This window comes from Saimiri boliviensis, chromosome 4, assembly GCF_048565385.1.
Source record: "Saimiri boliviensis isolate mSaiBol1 chromosome 4, mSaiBol1.pri, whole genome shotgun sequence".
NCBI lineage: Eukaryota > Metazoa > Chordata > Mammalia > Primates > Cebidae > Saimiri > Saimiri boliviensis.
In genome coordinates, this window is record NC_133452.1 from 2,777,144 (window position 1) to 2,789,148 (window position 12,005).

At 51.6% G+C, this 12,005-nt stretch overlaps 1 protein-coding gene across 1 annotated transcript in view; it reads right to left on the reverse strand.

Annotated features, from left to right (window-relative positions):
* Positions 1 to 821: 821 nt before the first annotated feature.
* Positions 822 to 12,005, reverse strand: part of KIF25 (kinesin family member 25) — a 47,613-nt gene continuing 36,429 nt past the window's right edge. The window contains 5 exon segments of the mRNA XM_074397081.1: positions 822 to 1,095; positions 2,712 to 2,865; positions 3,296 to 3,474; positions 5,782 to 5,931; positions 10,263 to 10,439. Coding sequence (XP_074253182.1) covers positions 822 to 1,095; positions 2,712 to 2,865; positions 3,296 to 3,474; positions 5,782 to 5,931; positions 10,263 to 10,439 — 934 coding nt within the window.

Below are 12,005 nucleotides of genomic sequence, written 5' to 3' on the forward strand. Positions count from 1 at the left end.
CAAGCCACAGGCCAGTCCCCATAGCTGTTCTGTCTCCTTTATGGCTGAGATCCCTCCGGTCTCACCTGGTCTTGCAGAGGGGGAAGCTGGGCTTCAGAGACCAAGCAAACCATCAGGAGACGCAGAACGGGTGGTGGCAGAGCCACCAGGGAAGCCAGTCCGCTTGGTCCCAGAGCCTGTGCTGGGAATCCTGGGGCCTTCCGACAGGTGTGAGGCTGGCCCTGACGCCCCTCCCTCCCTGCCACAGCTCCTCATGCCGACTGTGGCGGACAACCAGAAACAGTGGTGAAGAAAGAGGGAGCGGGGGAGGGGGAAGGAAGGGGTCCAACTCCAGGAGGCAGAGGCGGCAACTCTGAGTGAGGCCTGGTGGCTCTGGGGCCATACATGCCCAGCGGTGCCTCCCCAGAGGTCACAGGGGCATCCGCATGGGGCCCAGGCTGACCAGCGCCACCAGGAAGACGAGCCCCCACTGTGAGGTACTCCCACCCCTGCCCTCCTGCCCACATCATTTCTGCCGCCTCCCGCCTTTCCCAAGGCAGGGCCTTTGGGGCCCGGGGCGGCCTCTGGGAAGAGTCCAGTGAGGACAGTGAGTGGCTGCCCTGACCCCTCACGGCCACGCCCTGCAAGGAGCTTCTCTGTGAACCTGCCCTGCCCACTGGTCTCCCATCTGTGAACCTGCCCTGCCCACTGGTCTCTATCTGTGAACCTGCCCCACCCACTGGTCTCTATCTGTGAACCTCCCCCGCCTGCTGGTCTGGTGAGGGGTCCCATCCACGTTCGTGAGGGCGCTCTGCAATAAAACCAGGTGTCTGGGGTCCACATCAAACCTGTTCATTTCTGTGCACATATGCATTGTAAAGCAATGACAAGAAACACATTTTTAGAGAGGAAAGCTCGTTGATGCGTTCAATCCGGCCACATCTTCCCCTCCGCCGGGAGCTGGGCTGCCTCTTTCTGGCTGGGCCTCGCTGCACTCGCTGAGCACGGGTTCCAAAGGACAGTCCCCACAGCCTCTGCAAGCCCCGCAGCCGCTGCGCCAGGTGCCTCTGGCTGGGAGACACACACAGAATCACCAGCAGTTTCGCATCGCCTCTTTTAAACAAAAAGAACCACATGCAAGCCAGAAAAAAGAGCGGCATCTTGAAGTGCCCAAATGCTAGCAACCGGGGCCTGGGATGGGCGGCTGCAGAGAGGGGCCACCCGGCGCCCGAGTGGGAAGGTGGCCTCGTCTTGCCAGCCCCTGGGACACCGGGTCCGGGCGGGTCAGCCTCTGATCACTGGTACCCTTCACCTGGGGAAGCCGCAGGCCTCCTCCTCTCCCTCCTGTGTCCTGGGAATTACAGGGGTGACAAATCAGCCTTACAGTGAGTCTGACAGTCACCATGCAGCGCGCTCTCGGCCCCCCAGGGCTGCTCTTTCCAAACCTCCCTTGTGCCCATGCTGGCTGCTCACTGCCCACGGCTCTGCAGCTCCCTCGGGTCCCACTGGCAGGAGTCATGATCCCGGGACTTGTCCTCCTGGGGGAATTCTGTCTCTTGCAGTTTTCAGGACCAGTAGTGAGGGTTAACCAGTACAGATGGGAACCATAAACAACAGAGAAGGCAGGGAGAGCTAAGAGGGGCAGTGCTGACCCCAGAGGCCGGGGCCCAGGCTCCACGAGGGACCTGCTGGCTCTCGGGGCACTGTGTGCCCCACAGTGCCACCTCTGAGCTCATGGGAGGGCTGCACACCCGGCCCAGGCCACCCGGTCTCTCTGTGGGGACTATGAGCTTTGGAATTCAAGAGTGCCACATGGTCTCTTAGAGGCAGAATCGAAACATGTGACCCAGCGAACAGCCCCGCTATTCACCATGTGGAGGAAGCCAGTTGGCCATGACAGGGGAAACACCCCACAACGAGAGACAGGGAGTGCCCGGACCATTCCGACCCCCTGAGTCCCAAGCACCAGCAGCCCCTCCACCGCCTCCCAGGGCGGCCCTTCCAGGAAAGAGGAGCCCCCGCTGTGGTGGCCACATGCCCCTGCCACCCCTGCCATCCTGCCATGGCCTTTCTCCGGGCAGGGTCTGCAGGGCCCAGGGCCGCCTCTGGGAGACTCTGCCTGGACCCTCAGCATCAGGAAGCCCGGCCCCAACAGAGGCCACTCTGCAGCAGCGATGCTTCCTCAAGTGAGTCCTCCCTTTCAAGCAGTCCAGAGTCTGAGTGGGGGAAGGGGCACTAACTGAGCTCCCCTAGACCGCCAAGTGCAGATCTGGCTGCAGCTGGGTGTCTCCCCACAGGGGCCACCCGTGCCCCACCCGGCATTGGCACTTCATCTGCTGCGTCCGGGCTCTGGCACCTGCCCCCAAAAGACGGGAGGAACTGGTGGCCTGAGCAGGTCCACCCAGCTGGAGGGCCCCAGGCCACGTGCGCAGCAGCAGCCTGGAGATCCTCAGCCACCCTGGGGGACCCCCTGGTGAAGAGAGAGGCCAGAGCTGCCACCCTTGAGACACTGACCCCCCACAGTGAGGCAAGTCACACACAGACCGAACAAGCGAGCAACTAGACCGAGGCGTGACGGCGCAGGAGAAGGACCACCCGTGCCGTGGGAGGGGAGGGGATGGGAGGAGCAGGGGAGCACGGGTGGCCCTCGAGGACACACAGGCTGGACGTGTGTGCACGTATTCTGGGGTACGGGGTCCCCATTCTGGGGCATTTTGGGGAAATCGTTAAGGAGGCAGTCCTGAAGGAGGTGGGTGGGTCTGCTGTTCCGGTATGGGACGTGGCCGCGGTGCTCCAACGAGGTTCCCAGGACGTCTGCCAGGGCTGCAAGACTGTGGCTGATGCACGCTGTCTCCCTCAGGGCCGCCCCGGTGGCCCCAGACACACCTGGAACGGGACAGGGACTCCCACGCACCATCACCATTTGCACTAAGACAGGACGCAGGAAAAGCACAACCGGCTGCTTGGCAGGATCGGCTTTCGGGCAGGTAGAGAGAGGGGAGGCCTGTGGACAGGAAGGGACAGGTGCAGAGCAAGGGTCCTTCCAGGCCCTGCTCACGGCTCAAAGCAAGCTCCTGCTGGGACTCAGGTTTTCTCTTCCCAAAGGGCCAGCGTGAGGAACACGACTCCTGGGTTGCCGGGGTAGGAGGACGGATCCCTGAGAATGTAACGGGGATTTGGAACTCCTCTGTGGAGGGGAAATGCCCCGCGCGTCCAGAGCTTCCTGGGCGGCCTGGGGCAGGTCCGGCTCCTCCGGACCAGGGGCTTCTGCAGTGCCTGTGTCCCCCACCCGGGAAACGCTGCAGCCCCTGCTCACTGACGCCTTTGCTGTCGGCCAGGTCCACAGGCTGCGGCCGGGCCTGCACCTGCTCCATGCACTCTGCAGCGTCTCCAGGAACCAGCTGCGGAGCCCGGAGACAAGCGCTGTGGCTCCTTTCTGCCCGTCCTGCCTCTGTTCCTTCCCTGGGGAGGGTGGCACCGCAGGCTCGGGAAGCCACAAGGAGGGAAACCGTGGCACAAAGCCACGAAGCTGTGCTTCGCCTCCGTCGGGGCCCAGACGCTTCTGAACTGCACCCTCCGGCCCAGCCTCCCACCCAGCAAGAAGCAGGATCTTGGCCGGGGGCGGTGGCTCATGCCTATAGTCCCAGCACTTTGGGAGGCCAAGGCAGGTAGATCATCTGAGATCAGGAGTTTGAGACCAGCCTGGCCAACATGGTAAAACCCCCTCTCAGCTGTAATCCCAGCTACTCAGGAGACTGAGGCAGGAGAATCACTTGGAAGTTGCAGTGAGCCAAGATTGCACCACTGCAGCCCAGCCTGGGCATCAGAGCAAGACTCCATCTCAAAAAATAAATAAATTTAAAAAAGAAGGGGGATTTCAGCAGAGGGCAGGGAATAGTGGCTTCTCTGGGGGACAATACGACAGGTTAGAAAGCCACTCTCCTCACTGTGGAAGGTTGAACTAATGCTTAATTGGCCCAAAGAAAATCGAGAATGTTTCTTAGAAAGACCTGGTAATTATGTTACTTAAATCCCACTCAGAAAATCTGTGAGTCCTTTTAGAAAGAAATTCTATACTGTTTGATGATCTTCCACAAAAATCCTAGCAAAAGGACTTTCGTTTTAATACAAATGTCTTTGTAGTGTGTTATTCCGAAACAAACTTTTTAGATTTTTTTTAAGAAAGCAAAATAACATTTACTCACTGTGCCAAACAGAAAATACCATTTTTTTAAAAGGGCATGAAATCCAGTCTTACATCTCCACCACTGGCAGTCACGCCTCCATGGTATCAGGGTTTCAGTAGAGATTGTTGGTGCTCCCTAAACATCACACGCCTGTGCCTTGCCAGCCCCCTGCAGATCCAAGGCCCTGTGCCCAGCTGTGGCCCGCTCTGGGCACCTCCTGTTACCTCTCCTGCCACTTCTCCTTCCTTTTCTCGAGCAACCTTGGAGGCCACGTTTCAAGTGCCATGCTGGAAAGAAGGATGGGGAACATTCAGCCACACTGGACCTTGGCATGAGTGAGAATTGACCTTAGTCAATCCACTGAGACCAGGTTTCGCTGGGACTACAGTCCCACATTCGGGCCCCAGATCCTGGCTCTCCAGGCGTGGTCTGTGGACCTGTGGCTCTCCATGTATGGTCCCCAGAGCTATGGCTCTCCAGGTGTAGTCCCTAGACCCGAGGCTCTCCAACTGTGGTCCTCTGGATCTGTGGCTCTCCAGGTGTGGTCTCCAAAGCCCTGGCTCTCCAAGTGTGCCCCCACCCCCAGAGCCGTGGCTCTCCAGGTATAGTTCCCCAGACCCGTGGCTCTCCAGGTGTGGTCCCCAGACCCATGGCTCCCCAGATGTGGTCCCCAGCACCATGGCTCTCCAGGTGTAGTTCCCCAGACCCGTGGCTCTCCAGATGTGGTTCCCAGACCCGTGGCTCTCAAGGTGTGGTTCCCAGAGCCGTGCCCTTGTGGAAACACACATTTCAGTCCCAGCCCTGCTGATCCTGAGCATGGGTGGTGCGTGGTGTCTGCCATTAGGTCCCACCATCCTGCAGAGGACTGAATGCAGCTCCGGTCTGAGAGCCGCAGCCCGGATGCCACAGACCTTCACAGCGTGTGCTCTTTTTGTTACGTAACTGGAACCATTTGATCTACTACAGAGTTTGTAACTTTAGTTTGCAACTGAAATCACTCTCATTGTTTCTTCTATGACAATGCACGTACTCCAAGGCGTATGCATGCCCTGCTTTTCTTTCTGCGTTGTATTTTATTTAGCAGGAGGTTTTCCTCCCTCCAACCCTCAGTTTTTCTGCTCAGCCTCGGATGCCAGTGGGCTTTTGGGTCTGGGCTTCCAATTGTGAAAAGGTGTGGCTGCTATTCCCATCCTGGGTTCCAGGAGAGGCCTTGGGTGCTGCAGGCATGCTGATTTTTCTTTTTTCTTTTTCTTTTTTCTTTTTGGGACAGAGTTTTTGCTCCGTTGCCCAGGCTGGAGTGCAATGGCGCAAATCTCAGCTCACAGCAACCTCTGCCTCCTGGGTTCAAGCGATTCTCCTGCCTCAGCTTCCCAAGTAGCTGGGATTACAGGCATGCGCCACCACACTCCGCTAATTTTTGTATTTTTATTAGAGACAGGGTTTCACCATGTTGGCCAGGCTGGTCTTGAACTCTTGACCTCAGGTGATCCACCCGCCTCAGCATCCCAAAGTACTAGGATTACAGGCGTGAGCCACTGCCCCCGGCCTGATGTTTTCCTCGTAAGTGGGTTTTTCTTTTACTTGCTGCTGCCCAAGCACAGATGGTGACCTACTGGTGCTGTCAGAGCAGGTGACTGTGGTGAGAGTCATTGTAATTATCAGGTGAGACTGGGAAGAATCCACGTGCACCAGGGTGGCGTGCTTCGCCCTGAGCTGCAGACCTCCACTAACGAGCTCCACCAGTCTCAAGGTGCTGCCACCCCCCCTGCAGATGCGGCAAGCAGTGGAGAACACCGTGCAGGCGCCCCCCGACCCAAGGCAACTTCTGATCCTCCTCGGCTCAGGGAAGTGTCTCACATGGGCCATGCGCGCTGATGGGGGCTAAAGCCAGCCTTGGGCACAATAAAACATAGCAAACTTTTTCCTTCTGAGGCCTAACCAGCCTGTTACATCTCTAATTGCTTACCCTGAAATAATGAACTGTTTTGGAACAAAATCAGAGGTTGCTAACCTTTCCAACATCAACTATTCCTTCATTATAGCCTCCAGAAACAATGTTTTCAAATATTTTCTGCATCAAATCTGATCTACAAAATAAAGGTTTAGCCAGTTTCCCCATGGAGGGAGATGAGCTAAGCCTGCTGATTAGAGCTCCTTTTTTTCTTATTTTTTTAGGTAGAGTCTTGCTCCGTCGCCAGCCTGGCGTGCAGTGGCACGATCTTGGCTCACTGCAACCTCAGCCTGCCAGGTTCAAGTGATTCTCCTGCCTCAGCCTCCCGAGTAGCTGAGACTACAGGTGCATGCCACCATGCTCAGCTAATTTTTGTATTTTTGGTAGAGACAGTGTTTCACCAGGTTGGCCAGGATCAAGATCTCCATCTCTTGATCTGGTGATCTGCCCACCTCGGCCTCCCAAAGTGCTGGGATTACAGGCATGAGCCACTGCACCTGGCCAATCAGAGCTCTTAATCAGCAGGAGATAACATTCCCACCCCAGTCTGCCAGTTAAAGCCTCAAAGTTTGAGTGACTTTGTGTAACCGTATGAGCATTGCATGGATGATTTCCTTCAGCACCAGCATGGCCAGCAGGCCCTCCCCTTGCTGCCTCGGGTCAAGGACGGACAGCCTGTGCAGGCCCTCACTGGTGGCGAGGGTTCCCTCTGTCACCACCCAGCTGCGTCCCCACTGGGGCAAACCCAGCACATGTGTGTGGATTTAAAAATAGGGAATTTTGAGGAAAATACTTAATATGGGGATCCTCACTTTTACAAGTGATTCATTATCATATTCTAGAAAATTACTGATATTTACAAACGCCAACGAGCTCATCTCTCCTAGCCTGAGTGGTGTGGCACATTCTTTCACTTCCACAAGCCTGCTTCCTCATCTGTCAGATGGCATGACACACATCTGATAGGCTCTTATGAAGATTTTTTTAAACATGCATTTGTTTGTGGCCAGGTGCGGTGGCTCATGCAGTAATTCCAACACTTTGGGAGGCCAAGGCGGGCAGATCAAGTGAGGTCGGGAGTTCAAGACCGGCCTGACAAACATGAAGAAACCCTATCTCTACTAAAAATACACAATTAGTCAGGCATGGTGGGGTATGACTGTAATCCCAGCTACTCGGGAGGCTGAGGCAGGAGAATTGCTTTAACCCAGGAGGCAGAGGTGGCGGTGAGCCAAGACTGCACCATTGCACTCCAGCTAGGGCAGTAAGAGCAAAACTCTGTCTCAAAAAACAAACGAACCAAAAAAGATACATTCATTTGTTTAGTTTAATTTCCAATGTAAAAAATATTTTTTCTGTTCTACCTTTTTTAAAAAAAAGAAATAAAGAAAGAAAAAGAGTAATAAAATTAAAAAAAAAAAAGAATAAAGACGAGGAAGAAAGAGAAAGAGGAAGAGGGAGAGAGAACAGGGTTTATTGCCTGGGCTAGAATGCAGTCTAAAAATGGGTCTGCCTATAACTGTGCTTAATAATAAAGTCATGAAAAAAATGAGGGAAGAAAATAACAAACAAGCAGCCAACCAGTATTTCATTGAAACCGGTAAGTAGGTGTTGTGTGGTACTGATAAGAGCGTATATCTTGTGTATTTAAAGTGGAGAGTTCTATAAATGTTAATTAATCTTACTTGTTCCAGATCTGAGTTCAAGTCCTGGATATCGTTGTTAATTTTCTGTCTCATTGATCTGTCTAATATTGATGTTGAAGTCTCCCCCTGTTATTGTGTGGGAGTCCAAGTCTCTTTATAAGTCTTATGTATCTGGGTATTCGGGTATTGGGTGCGTATATATTTAGGATCTTCAGCTCTTCTTGTTGCATTGATCCTTTTATCCTTATATAATGTCCTTCTTTGCTTCTTTTGATCTTTGTTGCTTTAAAGACTATCTTATCAGAGGCAAAAATTGCAACTCCTGCTTTTTGTTTATTTATGTTTGCTCTCCATTTGGTTGGTAAATCTTTCTCCATCCCTTTGTTTTGAGTCTTTGGGTATCCTTGCACATGAGATGGGTCTGGATGCAGCATACCAAAGGGTTTTGGCTTTTTATCCAATTTGCCTGTCTGTGTCTTTGGATTGGGGGATCTAGTCGATTTAAATTTAGAATTATTAATAATATATGTGAGTTTAATGCTGCCATTTAATGTTAGCTGGCTGTTTTGCCCACTAGTTGATGTAAATTCTTGATTATATTGATGCTCTTTACTTTTTGGTATTTTTTAGAAAGGCTGATACTGATCGTTCCTTTCTATGTGTAGTGGTTCTTTCAGAAGCTCTTGTAAAGCAGGCCTGGTGGTGATGAAATCTCTGAGTGCTTGCTTGTCCACAAAAGATTTTATTTTTCCTTCTCTTATGAAGCTTAGTTTGGCTGGATGTGAAATTCTTGGTTGAAAGTTCTTTTCTTTAATGATGTTGAATATTGACCCCCACTCTCTTCTGGCTTGTAGGGTTTCTGCTGAGAGATCTGCTGTAAGTCTGATAGGCTTCCCTTTGTGGGTAACCTGACCTTTCTCTCTGGCTGCCCTTAGTATTTTCTCCTTCATTTCAATCCTGGTGAATCTGACGATTCTGTGCCTTGGGGTTGCTTTTCTTGAGGAATGTCTTTGTGGTGTTCTCTGTGTTACCTGGAGTTGAATATTGTCCTGCCTTGCTAGGTTGGGAAAATTTTCCTGAATAATATCCTGAAGCATATTTTCCAGCTTGGATTCATTCTCTTCGTCACATTCAGGTACACCTATCAAGCGTAGATTAGGTGTTTTCACATAGTCCCATTTTCTTGGAGACTTTGCTCGTTCCTTTTTATCCTTTTTTCTCTAATCTTGTCTTCTCGTTTTATTTCATTAAGTTGGTCTTCGACCTCTGATATCCTTTCTTCTGCTTGATCAATTCGGCTGTTAAAACTCGTGCATACTTCACGTAGTTCTCGTATTGTGTTTTTCAGCTCCATCAATTCACTTATTTTCCTCTCTAAATTGTGTATTCTTGTTAACATTTCGTCAAACCTTTTTTCAAAGTTCTTAGTTTCTTTGCATTGGGTTAGAACAAGTTCTTTTAATTCACAGAAGTTTCTTATCATCCACATTTTGAAGCCTGTTAATGGAACGCATTCCTTCTCCATTAGGTCTTGTTCCGTTGCTGATGAGGAACTGGGATCCTCTGCTGAGGGAGAGGCATCCTGATCTTGGGTATTCTCAGCCTTTTTTGGCTGTTTTCTTCCCTTCGTTGTAGATTTATCCATCTGTGGTCTTTATAATTACCGTCTTTGTAATTGGGTTTCTGAGTGGACGTCCAACTTGTTGATTCCCAGTGCTGGAATCTGAGCAACCCACTGCGCCAACTAAATCAGCGGCGTTTAAGATTGATGGTGCTTTTCTGACTCTGCACCAAGAACCGCCGCACCAAGGCAGCGGCAAAACCACCTCACCGGTCACAAAAGTCGCGCTGGTGACCCGGGGGGCTCCTCTGCTGGGAATCTCCTGGTGCGTGAGCAACAAGAATTCATCTGAAAGTGTGGTGTCCTCTCGTTCTCTGCGCTTTCACTGGGAGCTACAATCCCGAGCTGCTAGTGCTCAGCCATCTTGGATCTCTCTCCCTCTATTTTACTTTTATCTCTAACAGCTTTAAGATATTAATGACAAATGAGAACTGTATCTATTTAAGGCATACACCTTGATATTTTGCTATATGTATACATTGTGAAATGTTCACCCATTCCAGCTAATTAACATATGTCACCCCGACGTAGCCGCCTTTAAAGAAAGATCATTCCTGCAACAAATTGAGAGTTGTGCAACACATACAAAGCACGAAGACACATAAGGAACCATTCACTGACAAGGAGCACTGATGGGGCCACCACACTGATTCTACTCAGGACCTTCGGGCGTGGGGAGCTCATGGAGAGATGTGCAGCCTCCTGACCATGAGGCAGGTGCCGTTCCCGGTCAGACACCAGCAGTATAAGGCAGGTGCCGTTCCTGGTCAGAGGCCAGCAGCAGGAGGCAGGTGCCGTTCCCACTCAGAAGTCAGCAGCACGAGGCAGGTGCGGTTCCCGGTCAGAGACCAGCAGCACGAGGCAGGTGCCATTCCCACTCAGAGACCAGCAGCACGACCTCTATCCGGCTGTCCTTGGCTGTCATCACCTCACGCTTGACCCCTGACACAGCTGCAACGCTGTCTTTGGCCAGAGGATCAAAAACATCTTTATTGTAAACTTCCATGATGGAGACTCCAACCTTTGAGATTCTTGAGGGATTTTCCGAAATAAGCCTGGAGGGAAACACACAGAGAAACTTACGGAAAGTCTCACGGCGTGATTTTCAGTGTAAGCCAATCATAGCCCCACATGCCCTAGAGGATGCTCAGTAAAATGCTGGGGTCCGAGCAGGAGGCTGCATGTCACTCACCCCAAGATCACCTGGGGAGAGGGGTGTGCTATGTAGGTTGTAGGGTGAATATGTGTCTTGGGAACAGTTATTTTATCAGAGTTATATTTAAACCAGCACCTTTGCAGCCAGTGCACTGAAGACCCACAGAGACGCAAGGCAAGCTGCAGAGACGTTTGGGCCTCTAGTCCTTCCCAGTGATGGGGTTTGTTTATTTTAAAACGTTTTCCACTTCAGGGAAGCTTGAGTCCAGAGTTCTTTATTTCAACTCCACTTGTACCTTCCACCTGAGACCCTCCTGCGAGACCCGTAAAACCAGTTCAGGCTCTTTAAAAAGCAGCTGCACGTCTTATTTTGCTCCATGTTTTAAAGAACTACATGCTGACTGCAGGAGTGTTTTTAAATAAAGATACTACACTTAGAGAGAGAGAGAGAAATAAAACCAAATCCCACAACAAGAAAAAGCTGAGCGCTGACCCTAGCCTCCCTCCCTACCCTCTCTCCTCCCACGGCCTTTCTGTTTTGTCTCTTTGACAAAACTCCCCTCCCGACCTTGTCAGCAAGGAACAAAGGCCTCTTCTGGTCTGCTGGAAGTGACCACCTCTCTACCACCTGCACAGCGAAGGCAGTCTGACAGGGAGCCCTGTGCTCTTCCTGTTCCTAAGGCTATTCTGAGAATGGGCGGGAAGCCCCAGGGGACAGGTTGCTATGTGGACCCAGGGAAAATCCAGCAGGGATATTTCCCACTCAGGCGCTGCCAGGCTGAGCTTTTCATCCAGATCTAGAGGGTTTTTGTCTTCGAATGATAAACAGTAAAGAAAACATGAAGACTAACATGAAAGACAAAGTCAAACCCTCAGGTAAAAATCATGACTGGAAAAGCATCAAGATTTGTATCACACAGGCTCAGCACAGGGGTTTGCTGAGAACATTCTAAGAAGAGCGTGTGCAACCGTGAAAAATGCAGTCAGCTAAGCTAGAGATTTTATTTTACTTTTTATTTATTTATCTATTTTTGAGTCTTGCTCTGTCACCCAGGCTGTAGGACAGTGTGATCTCGGCTCACTGCAACCTCTGCCTCCCAGGTTCAATTGATTCTCCTGCCTCAGCTTCCTGAGTAGCTGGGATTACAGGTGTGTGCCACCATGCCTGGCTTATTCTTGTATTATCAGTAGAGACAGGGTTTTGCCATGTTGGCCAGGCTGGTCTCAAACTCCTGACCTCAGGTGACCCACCTGCCTAGCCTCCTAAAGTTCTGGGATTACAGGAGTGAGCCACCGTGCCAGGCCTAAGCGGAGATTTTACGTTCCTCTCCTCTCCACACGTTAGGCAAAATGTACCACACACCCGGAAACCGAACGTCAGCACTTGGGTCCATCCTCTTATGTGACAGTTTGTCTCTTTGAGTGTCACAAAACCTAAGTTAGCAATTTCTCAGCTATGTAATACT